The sequence below is a fragment of the Sander lucioperca genome, chromosome 23 (assembly GCF_008315115.2).
Source record: "Sander lucioperca isolate FBNREF2018 chromosome 23, SLUC_FBN_1.2, whole genome shotgun sequence".
NCBI classification, from domain to species: Eukaryota; Metazoa; Chordata; class Actinopteri; order Perciformes; family Percidae; genus Sander; species Sander lucioperca.
The window spans coordinates 20,063,909-20,076,053 of NC_050195.1; the positions used below are offsets into that span (position 1 = coordinate 20,063,909).

Below are 12,145 nucleotides of genomic sequence, written 5' to 3' on the forward strand. Positions count from 1 at the left end.
CAGCCCTAATACAGTATAAAAATCACACAATGGTACATTAACTGTTATAACAAGTGTTTTAGTATGAGTTGATCTACTTGCTGCCGTAAATACAATAAATAGTCCCGACTGTCAGCAGGAGACTACAGTGAACCTCATACCGAGAATAACTGCAGTAACCCAAACTGAAGCCAGCAGCTCACAGACATGGGGTGTGTTCAAGGGAGTGGGTCGCAAAGAGGGGTCTGGACCCCTTGGCGACTTTGTGACATTCCAGTGAAGTCGACAATTGATTCCTAATGATATCATGTCCAAAAGGTTTCTATTGCAATCATAGGTTTTACTTTCACTACGGTATTTCAAATTAATGTATACATTAATACATAGAGTTTACAGACAAACAATCTTTCTTCGAAAGTGATACAAGTCAGTTTGCAAGTCTGTGAATATATGTATAAAAACGTCTGAGCAGCTTTTTCTTAAAAAAAAAAGGTAATTGAGAAAAATTATTAACAATTTAAATGATCTACCATTACACTGACTCTATCCTTGTGTTGTCACCCCCAGTTACAGTAACTACAGTTGTCTGAACTACAAAATACATTTGCTGGAGAAAGTATGTGGAAAATCCTCTTGCACGGGCTTCCTCAGGGGTTAACAGAGTTCATTACATTAGCACAATGAGAGTGTATTTTAGTCATACTCAACACATCTCTGCCTCTATTGTTATTTAAGCCCCCACAATGCAAACACTAATGTAAATCACTGACAACAGTCTTATCTAATGTCAACAATATCCTCACGTAGAGAAAGACTGGGAGTCAAAAGCTGTAAAACTCTATGACAAGATTACAGCCAGATTATAACTCAATTGTAACATGTAAAAGCTGAAAAAGATAATCCTTTCCCAATATGGAGGTATATCATTTGCTTTGTATAACAATGTTGCTGCAGTATCCAATACACGATTAATTTGAAAGGTTTTGCCTAAATGCACCTGCATGCCTCTACCTGCATTTCACCATGTACCAAGTTGTACCATGTCTCACAGTAATACAACTGGGGCACAAGTCAGGTCTTTTCCAGCCCATATTCACAGGCCTACACAGACTCAAACTATGAGAGCAGAAATGTGTGTCCATCTGTTGAAAGAAAAAAAAGAAAGGTGATACTTCCTTCTTTCAAAATGTGCAGTGGCTGATATAAGGAAGACAAATTTCAAAAGAGGACAACGCAATACACAATAACCTGGAGACATGTTATTTCACACAGCAAACGTGGGTTTGCGATGACTGACTGACTGATATTTTAACACTGGCTTGCAGTAAATCCAGATTTACTGAGACAAAAAAAGTGCAGCATACCATTATTAGGAGAGCACCATTAGTCTTTTCTCCCCTTAAAACGCACCTTTAAAGGCCATGCCTGTAGAACTTGTTGTCATTTTTTGGTGACATAAGGAGGTAAAAAGGTCCCAGTATACCTCTCTGAACTCATGCCTAACTCGCCACAATCAGAGATCGTGGGACTTTTCAGATAAATTTAATGTAGACGTTGCATCACAACCACAACAGAGTTGCACTTGACTAACATACCATCAAATCTGGCTTCATGGGAAGTTTCACTTCCACTTACAAGACCTTTGCAGAGACTGGGCGGAAAAGATACAACATACACTACCATGCTAGCGTTGAGTTGTGCAGACAACTGATGCAAAGAAAACTTTTAAAAAACGACCAACTCCACTCATTGAACATCTGAATCTACATTTTACAGTAGACTCTGGGGAGGAGCCGGTGGTGGAATATAACTACTAAAGTACAATTACTCGAGTATTGTAGTAAAGTACAATTTTGAATCATGAATATTTACATTTCATGCAGCTTTATACTACATTTCAGAGGGAAATATTGCACTTGAAGTGCCACTAGATTTGTTTGACAACTATAGTTACTAGCCATTTTGCAGATTAAGATTTTAAAAACATATAATTGTGCATAATAATATAATAGTACTATATTTTGCTGATAGTACTTCTGTTCTTTTATTAATGTAAGATTTGGAATTCAGAAATATTTTTACATTATGGTACTGCTACTTGAATACTTATTCCACCACAGCCAGGACACAGTTTGGAATAAAAAAATGTTTTAATCATGCATTGCTCAGAATGAAAATCATTAAAAGACAAACCAGCTCTAACCAGCTGTCAGTGTGTGCATTTCCTTTAATGATGCATCATTTTCTGCCTGGAAGCGAGCAATCTTAATCCGAGCCATACGCTTACTCTATAACTGAATCTTTACCTGTCTCTATTGTGGAGACGAGGCCAAACACAGCTGATAACCTGGCATTAGTAATATATGGGGCAAGCATGTAACAGTCAACGCCTCTGGCCAAATAAAGGAAGAATCTAGCAGTGTAGCCTAACCTGCCTTGAGACCGTTGTTCTGAAAAAAGGGGAAGTTAACGGGGCATCGAGAATGTTAACTTAAAAACACAAAACAAATATTTCCACTATTTGTATTTAACAGTAACTTCACGATACGTGGGTTTGATTTTCGCCGCACACGTTTATGATTCATCATTAATTTTGCCTCCGAGGAACAAAATGTAACCCTTAAAAACCAGCCAGACTAAATGGCAACCGGTGAACAGTAAAGGTGTTTAGTTGAGAAGACAGAAAAAGGCGAGATAAAGTAGTAATTTTCTCTGTTTTACCTTGTTGCTCGTAGAGAAAACACTGGAGTCGACGGCTGCATACCACGCTAGAAAGCCAGCGGTACGGGCTGAAAGAAGAAGAAAAAGATTTGCTGTTTCCGGGTTAGTTATCGAGCGTCATTGTGACCGTCAAACGAGAGGGGAGTTTGGTTTGTGCCACCTCTGAGCGCGGAGGGGGAAGTTATTACACCTTCATTCCCTAACTGAAGATAGACCCGCCCGGTCAGTGGAGACCCGCTGCTTTGTTTTAACGTTGGTTTCCACCGGATTACAACCAAAGGGGTTCTATGGGGTTCTAAACCGTCTCTCTATGTCTCACACCGCGGCGTTAATTAGGACTCGATAGAAGCCGTTTAGCTTGGTTGTCCAACGTGAATTTACTTTACCGAAGTGTCCTTGAGCAAGAAGCTAATATAAACCTTGAACAAACTCTAGGGGGCGGTAATGTGCCATCTGACCCTCCACTTTGACCTCAGAGTCTTTTTAAACGACTCTGGATCAATTTACTTTGGGAAAATGTATTGTATGGGTATGACAGTTTATCGTTGTCAGGGTGTTATTGGCTTTAATGGAATGTAGGCTACATTTACTAAAAGTAGGCTACTGTACTGAAATACAAATTTGAGGTACTTCACTTGAGTATTTCCATTTTATGCTAGTTTCTACTTCTACTCCACTATACTGTACATAAAATAGCCTAGGCTACTACTACTTTTTACTTGACTGTGTATTTCTACACTGTAGTAGGCCTATTACTACTTTTACTTAAGTAAAATATTTGAATACTTCTTCCACCCCTGATGAACTTATAAAACATGATAACAATGCATCATTTTTTTACAAGTTCATCATCAGTTTTGTAGCTAATAATAAAATATACATATCAAATTGTTCAAATCAGCTCAGACCAACTACAACAGTAAAATGCTAATGAAACATGAATGCATCAGTAGTACTATTAATCCAAGAGGGAAATTCTTTAGCATTTTAAGTACTTTTACATTTAGCTAAAAATACTTATGTACTTAAGTAAGATTTTGAATGCAGGACTCCTACTACCTACTCATGGAAACTGTAGTTGTTTGTCTGTTTTGCACCATCTGTGATGGTAAGACTTCTGTTTATGGCTCCTCATTTTCCTATTTTATATGTACGACAACACATTTGAACTTCTACAATCAGCAGTCTCTTTAAATGTGTTTATTGCCTTTAGTAGTTCAGTCCTTTTTATGCTTTGTGGCCAGTCATAGAGAGAGGTTACTCATTAAGGCTCTTCAAAGACTGCCATCCATAGTGGTTGGTTTTAAAGGATAACTGACTGTAACCCCCTGTTGCTGCAGATTAATGAAAACTCATTTAATCCTTCTCACTGCTGTTCACAAAAGAAATAACATCTGGGAGGAATTATTTTATTATTTTATATTATTTCATTTTCTTGGTGTTCAGCTACTCTAATGTTTAGATATTCAGCTTTTAGAAAACAGGCATCCGCCACCAATTAAGCGTAATTAGGCAGCACACCTGTCTTCAATTATGTGTCCTGGCCCTGCAGGTGGAGCTTATAAAGTCAGTGCATAGTGGCTGGCCAGATTCGTGTACCAGAAGAATTTGGAAGCGTAAACGTGGTTGTGTCAGAAGCCTACAGTTAATTTGTTTGGTTAGCAAACCCACCTTCAACATGGCAAAAGAGAAGACCCATGTTAATTTGGTGATTATCGGCCACGTTGACAGCGGCAAGTCAACCACCACTGGCCACCTCGTCTACAAATGTGGTGGCATCGATCAGAGAAAACTCGAGAAGTTTGAGAAAGCTGCAGCACAGGTGAGGAAGGCAAAATCTACTGTGAAAACAATTCAAAATGTCTAGAACCTGTTAAGCTACAGGCTTACCACTTTACGTTAATTTACAGATGGGGAAGAGTTCCTTCAAATTCGCCTGGGTGTTGGACAAGCTGAAAGCTGAGCGGGAGCGAGGAATCACCATTGATATCTCTCTGCTGAAATTTAGCACTCAAAAATACACCTTGACTATAATTGATGCTCCTGGTCACCGTGACTTCATTAAAAACATGATAACCGGGACTTCACAGGTAAGCAGCGCAGAAGTGCATCACGTTATGTAAAGTTAAGTTCTTGGTTCTTTTCACAAATATATCGTTAATATAATTTCAGGCCGATGTTGCCCTCCTGGTGGTCTCTGCAGCTAAAGGAGAGTATGAGGCCGGGGTGTCGAGAAGTGGTCAGACCAGAGAACACGCCTTACTGGCTTATACCCTGGGTGTCAAGCAGATCATAGTCTGTGTGAACAAGATGGATATGACTGAACCACCTTACAGCCAGAAACGCTTTGACGAAGTGGTGCGAGGTGTGAGTGGCTTCCTCAAGAAGATTGGCTACGACCCCACAACGGTGCCTTTTGTTCCGATTTCTGGCTGGACTGGGGAGAACATGATCACTGCAACTCAGAAGGTAGGCTAATGGTGGTTTAGAGTTAAAATATCTGCTGAGGATGCAACACTTTGGAAAATAAATGTCTCTACAGATGCCCTGGTTCCAAGGCTGGAAATCCAGACAAAGGGAAGGGAATGCGAGTGGGAAAACTCTACTAGAAGTCCTGGACTCTATTCACCCACCAGTACGCACAATCAACAAGCCCCTTCGATTGCCTCTGCAGGATGTCTACAAAATTGGAGGTTAGAAATTGTGATCAAAGTTGATTTCTTTTTTTCTTTTTTTAAGCCTGGACTTTTAATCAGCCCCAATCAAGGATATGAGGTACAGGTGTACAGCAGGGATTGGAGTGGGGGGAAAACGGCAAGGTTTGCTGATAAAATGCCTCTAAATGTTAAGGACTGGATTTGATTAAAATGCCATTTGTTCATCCTTCCAGGAGTTGGCACCGTGCCAGTGGGTAAGATTGAAACTGGCATCCTCAGACCTGGCATGACCCTGATGTTCTCCCCTACCAAGCTCACTGCTGAGGTGAAGTCCATTGAGATGCACCACCAGGGGCTGCAGACTGCTCTGCCAGGACACAATGTTGGCTTCAACATTAAGAACGTGGCTGTCAAGAACCTGCGGCGTGGGGATGTGGCTGGCAATGCCCAGCAGGATCCTCCATCAGATGTCAGCAGCTTTGAAGCTCAGGTTGGTTGAAAATATTTCAAGTGGAAATTTAAAATTTGTATTTGCCTCCCTGTGCTGAGGCAAATACAAAACTGCTTTTTTGGTTTGTCTTTAGGTGATCATCCTGAACCATCCAGGGAAGGTGAAAGCTGGCTACTCTCCTGTCCTGGACTGCCACACCGCCCATGTAACCTGTCGCTTTGCTGAGCTGAAGGAGAAGATTGACCGGCGCACCGGCAATAAACTGGAGGACCAGCCGCAGGTCCTGATGTCTGGAGATGCTGCTACAGTCAAAATGGTTCCCATCAAGCCCATGTGTGTGGAGAGCTTCTTCACATACCCTCCCTTAGGTAAGTCTAGGTCCCAAAAAATGTTCTGCCCCATGTTGCCTTCTGCAGGGTTTTAATTAATTTTGTGCTTCCCAGGTCGCTTTGCAGCTAGAGACCTGAAGCAGACAGTCGCTGTAGGCGTCATCAAGTCGGTGGTGAAGGACCATGGGTCAAAACCTCTCCACAAAGCCAAAGTGTGTAAATAATTTCGTTAAAAGTTTACCAGTGAAATCTGGTATGGCTGTTTTTTTGTTTGGTAAAATGCAATTTGTGTAGTGAGACCAAGTATTTATGTTGAAGTGATGATTCCTGTGTTAATGGTATATCCAAAAGAAGCTGTAGAATTGGATGGTAAACTTTGGTTAAAATGTGTTTTGTTCAGGGAACAAAATAAATAAATAATTTGAAGCTTTGAACTTTGTCTTGAATGTTCTTTCTACATAGTTAATGTAGAAACTTTAAATATGCCTGAGTTTAAACCACTCCAAGGTGGGTAAGAGTAAGCATTTAGCCTTTCATTTGTCCACCTTACAGGAATAGTTTTAAGACATTTTGGGAAATAAAATCACACCTGTAGGGTAAATATGAAGCTACTGCAAGCAACCAGTTAGCTTTGCTCAAAGAGGGGAAACTGCAGCATAAGTACCTCAACTAACCCAATAAATGAAATGGTTTTATGTATGCACCTTCAACCAAGACAAAGTCCTAGTTGTGCTACTTACTTGGCAATAAATCTCATTCTGATTCTGAAAATTGTACTCCGCTACTGGGCCTTGGTTACATTGAACAGATAAGAGTAGCATAGAGCATCGCACAACTCCACTCCAGAATGTGAATTGGCATATTTCCCAAATGCCTGCTATGATATGCTTTTATCTTGAGTAATGCTATAATAAGCAGCTTAAAAATGCAATTGAATTCCAAGGAGAGCCACACATTGCATGGTTATGAAGCAAAAGCGCAGGCTCAGAGTTAAGTACAGCACTTTTAATGATACAATGGGTTGATAGGTTTGTTCCTAACATGGGGGGGACTGCAAGTCAGTGAGGACTGGGTGAAAATACATGGGCTCTCCAGCCTTTACAAAGTCCACTGTGCTAAGACATCTCTGGTTCACAGGCAAACCTGGCGATCCAGTAACATGGAATGATATTACATAACTCAAACTTAAAAAAAAAATGTCAAGCTCATGAGGTTTTTACAAGACACTGAATTGTGAACACAAGTTAAATGTGAAATTTCTAGCCTGTCCAGAAAATCAAGTTATTGCTATGATGTCCTTGAGTTTCCTGTACTTGTCATTAATAGTGGCTTTAACAGGATACCTTTTTTTGTGAAGTCCTGCTTAATAGTGGCTCTTCAAACCCTGAGGTGAGCGTCTCTGAACGCAGCACTCCACTCAATTCCAGTCATTGTTACACCATGCACAGAAAAGGACAAAAGACTGTGGAGATGGCGTCGAGTTCACACACAAAGCATACATACAGTGAACAGTGTAACAAGGAGTAAATCAGTGACCTACAGTGAGCCACAGGCTTTGATATTCCACCACACAGTAGCAGCAGGTTTCTATACTGTAAAACAACCATAATACGTGTACACACAAAGCAAGCAAGAACAAGGAGTACATTTAATGTTTTCATCTCGGGGAAGATCAGTGGGAGACTCCAGCCTCTTCAGTCAACTAAGGTGGTAAACAGGGATGCAAGACACAAATAGTGACATGACCTATTTCACATTCCTTTTCTTATTTGACCTTTTTCCAGAAATATAAGCTAATAATTACTTGAGGGCCAATAAAATCAATACAGATAAAATTCAAAGTCTACCACCCTGATGCTTAATCTGACAGGTAGAGAGAGCAATGGTACATGTTTTGTACAATAAAACATGTACACTCACACACACATATATATATTTACATACATATATACACAGTAACAGCATAAACATAGACTTTAGGTAAGTGCTAGGGTTCTGAGAGTGGCTTTGTCACAGCCATGCTATAGGGTTAAGATAATACTGGTAAAGGAAGAATACACACATTCTTTGTACAGCATGGATGAGGCATCCATGGCTTAGATGAGCCTTCTTGGGTTTCTTCTTTGTTGCTTTTTTCTTCTTCTTTAGGACACTTGTCGTTTGACAAGAGGTGTTATAATAGCTATTTACAGGACCTCCCAATTTAGGGAGAGGCGTAGTGCAAGTCTCGATGGCTGTCAGTCACTCAGGATGTGCACAAAAGACATGGGGAACACCCCTTTTCTTTCCGGATCTCCTTCAATGTGCCCGATCTGGTAATATAAAGAGAACATGTGAAAAAACAGATTAAAGTGGCATCCAGTGTTTGTTTTGTGCCCTTGAGACGGTTCGAAGAAGTGCTAGAAATAACAAAAAAGTGGAAGAACAGAGTGTAGTATTCAAGCTGGACTCACCCACCACTCCTGGTCCTCTTCTCCTGTAACTATAATCACCTCTCCTTCAACAAAAGTCAGTTCGTCATCATTGTCAGCCTGGCAGTCGTAGATAGTCTTCACCCGACGGGTTTTGCTTTTCCCCTGGACATACAAATAACAAAACTGTTATCTGCTCTCAGTTAACTTTTATTTAGCTTAGTAACCATAGCTGTCCAGAAAAAAATGCAACAGAAATGCATTAAAATGACATAAAAGCCAAGTGTGTTCTCTATGTGACCACCAGGTTCAGAAATGATCCTCTTGAAAATTCAGAAAATGACAGTTCATCATTTTATTTCTTGTCATATTCATACGTAAGTACTGTAACCCTCTTGGTCCACTGTCAATAAGAGTATTTGACCAGAAAACTGTTTCTGGTCTATTTTAAGTGAGAAAATTAGGAAAATATAATCTGAAAACAACTAAATATGCAACCTGAAGCTGTAGCAATAACTGCCAGCAGTAGAAGAGTCCACCAGAACATCAACATTAAAAATTTCAATATAAAATGTAAAGTGGTTAAAGACTGTTGCTAGGATCAAGAATGACGAAGAAGTTAAAACTTTAACTTTGGCGCTACGAACTGAATGTTGAACAGCTGCTAAGCAATATAAATTTTAAAAATGCATAACTCATCACATGTATTACATTTATAGAAGATCTACAGTAGACTGCATATTTGGTCAGTTATCTAAGATATATCAGTATCAGCGTAAATGTTGGCCTATAAGTAACACAAATATACAGAACAGAAATGCCAAAGGTATGTCTGAGGTCATTTAGAAACAAGGTCTCCATTAGAGTTTATCCACTATAGAAGCTTATATTACAACTGTAAAATGTCCTGTTCAGTACATTCCTTGGTAGTCACGTTTCTTTAAAAAAAAAAAAAAAAAAAAAAAAAAGCTAATTTAAGGAATTTTAAATCAAGCATATGTTTATGTAAAAAAGAAAGAAAAAAAAGAATATTAATCGGTGTATCGTAATTGAATTTTTAAAACCTTTTCAAATATCGATATCAGCCTAACAAATCATATACTTTGTGTACTGTACTGTACTTTAATAAAATAACTGCTGAAAAAGACCAATATGCTTCTGACAACATCAGTGGGTGAAATGCACTCTGAAAAAGCAAGTTTATTTGCTAAAAAAGTAGTAGCTCAGTAGCCAAGAAGAAACAGAAGCATAGTCATACCGTGTTGATCTTCCTTGGGAGGGGCACTGGTGTCTCTGCAGTCCCTGTTGGGGTCCCATTGGTGTCTTCAGCAGCTTGTTGGGTGGGGGTCCCTATATTTGTTTGCTGATTAGGTGACGGTGAGTCTTGAGGCTGAGGCTGCGGTTGCGGTTGAGGCTGAGGCTGAGGTGGAGGTGGAGGTTGCGTTTGAGGCCTTTGCACTGTCTCTCCGGGAGGCGGCCGGGGAGTGGACTCGGCTGTTCCGGGTTTTGGGGGGATGTCTGCGAGATGAGGCTTGGGAGGCAGGTCTTTGAGCTGGGGTTTAGGCGGGAGGTCTCCCAGCTGAGGTTTAGGAGGGAGGTCAGACAGCTGTGGCTTCGGAGGAAGTTCTCCAGGTTTAGGAGGAAGTTCAGACAGCTGTGGTTTGGGGGGCAGGTCTCCCAGCTGAGGCCTGTCTGCCAGAGGAGCCTTCTGTGGGGTGTCGGTGGCCGGCGGGGACTTCTGGAAGACCTCTGGAGGATGGCTGGGCTTATCCATAGACGGGTGTATGGTGTCAATCTTTCGCAATGCCACTGGAGAAAGAAGCATACAGTTACTTAATTCAATTCAACAGCTTGAATCAAAATGAAAACTGGACAAAGACTGTACCTTTCTGAGGTAGTTTGGGAAGAACCCTTGGACCAAGTGTAGACTTTGTGTTGCTTGAAGTAGTGCTGGGAAAATATTTTCAAATTAAGTTAAATCAAAAACAGAATCTAAGAAGATGCTTGTACCACATCAGCTGCAAAACATTTTATTATAGCGAGTAATGCAATACATTTCCGGCCCATTAAGCTGTATATTTCACCGTGGGTTTCTTTTGTTTTGGTACCTTTGCTGTTGAGGAATTCCTTCAAACTTGTTAGAAACAGGAGACATCTTGTTGACAGGAGGAGGGGTGGAGTCGCTTCCTAAAACATTATAAACATTGATGACGACACAGATTATTCAACACCATAACAGGGCACTAACTGAGGCATTCCTTTAATATAAATGTGGAAATAAATTAACATGCTGTGATGGTTAAAGAAAATAATGAGGGAGGCGTCATCTGGCTGAGCTATCCATGAGCCTGTGTTGTTTGGAGGTTGTGCAATAAAGTGTCATCATTTAATTAGTGGTTGGGTGTTACTGTATGGGTGACAAAGAATGCACAAAACACCACAGAGGATAAATGATAAAAATGAAATAACAGTAAAAATATCCCCACGATACACAAAAGAGACACAAGATTGCAGGTAAGATGACTGAGGTGTTTGTCTTCTTGTGTCTCCAAGTGGTGGTTACAAGATAACCTTTCTTGTCAGTGTAGTATAAAAAACTGATGCTTTCATTTCTGAGATATTTGACTGTTTTTCTAACTAACCCGAAGTGAGTCAAACTCATGAAAATCTCTTTGGGCAGTTTGAAAGTATGTTGAATGGATAAAAAGTTCAGTTGTTGTGAATGCTTGCAAGTCGTAAACAGTGGAGTCCTTCCCATTTAAATCATCCATCACATTAGGGCTGGGTACAGAATTTATTACTTTTTAGGCACCGACCAAATTGCCTCCTTAGTATCAAGTATCCAAAAAGGCCTAGTCGTTCAATACCAAAGTTCAATACCTAAGGAGTACATCTCATCAGCTTCAGTGAGCCAATAAGCATGCAGCATGCTTCTACCAAGATCTAATAATACTCGTGATTGGCCGTCTTAACGTTACACATTGTAGACACATGCAGGGAAAGCTCTACGTTACGCACAGAGATGGGGCTCATGTAGTAACAGCTGAAAAATAAATAAAAAGATTTGTGCAGTAATGGGTAATCTTGTATTTTCTTTTTCTTAAAATGGATTTTATAAAATTGGTATCGAAAAAAGTATCGTTCAGGAACCGATATCGAAGTCACTGTATTGGTATCGGTATAGGAACTTTTTTAACGATGCCAAGCCCTACATCACATGTGATTTGAATGGAGCGTCAAGCTGAGGGTTTAATACTTGAAAACAAGGGGAAAAAAACCTGAAAAACATCTTTACAGGCACAAATTAATTCCTGGCAATTGTATGCTACATACAATTGGAAGTTGATATGTGATATATCAACTCATTTCTTTGTTAACAGTGAAAAAATATTTTAAAGATGAATAAATTGTCAGGTATAGTTTAGTTAAAACTGCCATCAGTCTTTGGAGGTTAATTATGTTTCCACATTTGATAGGAGCTGCTCTTTGCCTCTACACATACCTAGAGCTGATCAACAAAAAATTAATCAGCAACTATTTTAATAATTAATTAATTGTTTAAGTTATTTGTCACGAAAAAAGCCCATCATTCTCTAG

The 12,145-nt window shown here is 39.9% G+C and overlaps 3 protein-coding genes across 9 annotated transcripts in view; 1 reads left to right on the plus strand and 2 right to left on the minus strand.

Moving 5' to 3' along the window:
* fam49bb (family with sequence similarity 49 member Bb) overlaps positions 1 to 2,935 on the minus strand; it is a 37,388-nt gene extending 34,453 nt beyond the window's left edge. Inside the window, exon 1 of the mRNA XM_031292929.2 lies at positions 2,701 to 2,935. The gene's annotated coding sequence lies outside the window, so the exon portion shown is untranslated. The remainder of the gene's footprint in view (positions 1 to 2,700) is intronic.
* A 1,328-nt stretch (positions 2,936 to 4,263) lies between these two features.
* si:dkey-37o8.1 (uncharacterized protein LOC407641 homolog) lies at positions 4,264 to 6,571 on the plus strand. The gene is made up of 7 exons (XM_031292956.2): positions 4,264 to 4,522; positions 4,611 to 4,790; positions 4,873 to 5,169; positions 5,243 to 5,393; positions 5,591 to 5,847; positions 5,942 to 6,176; positions 6,252 to 6,571. The coding sequence occupies exons 1-7, from the start codon at positions 4,379 to 4,381 to the stop codon at positions 6,359 to 6,361; spliced, it is 1,374 nt and encodes a 457-aa protein (XP_031148816.1). The 5' UTR covers positions 4,264 to 4,378; the 3' UTR covers positions 6,362 to 6,571.
* Positions 6,572 to 7,125: 554 nt separating this feature from the next.
* Positions 7,126 to 12,145, minus strand: part of asap1b (ArfGAP with SH3 domain, ankyrin repeat and PH domain 1b) — a 60,585-nt gene continuing 55,565 nt past the window's right edge. For all 7 annotated transcript variants that reach the window (XM_031292817.2, XM_031292814.2, XM_031292812.2 and 4 more), the window contains 5 exons: positions 10,657 to 10,735; positions 10,434 to 10,498; positions 9,807 to 10,357; positions 8,591 to 8,713; positions 7,126 to 8,449 (listed from right to left, as the gene is read on the minus strand). In XM_031292817.2, coding sequence (XP_031148677.1) covers positions 8,375 to 8,449; positions 8,591 to 8,713; positions 9,807 to 10,357; positions 10,434 to 10,498; positions 10,657 to 10,735 — 893 coding nt within the window. In that variant the 3' untranslated portion in view covers positions 7,126 to 8,374. The remainder of the gene's footprint in view (positions 8,450 to 8,590; positions 8,714 to 9,806; positions 10,358 to 10,433; positions 10,499 to 10,656; positions 10,736 to 12,145) is intronic.

Bases quoted from the DNA above. Each gene is read 5' to 3' on its own strand.
- si:dkey-37o8.1 (XM_031292956.2), top strand. From the start codon at position 4,379: ATGGCAAAAGAGAAGACCCATGTTAATTTGGTGATTATCGGCCACGTT. The intron at 4,791-4,872 runs GTAAGCAGCGCA...ATATAATTTCAG, and splicing joins TGATAACCGGGACTTCACAG to GCCGATGTTGCCCTCCTGGT. The intron at 5,170-5,242 runs GTAGGCTAATGG...ATGTCTCTACAG, and splicing joins TGATCACTGCAACTCAGAAG to ATGCCCTGGTTCCAAGGCTG.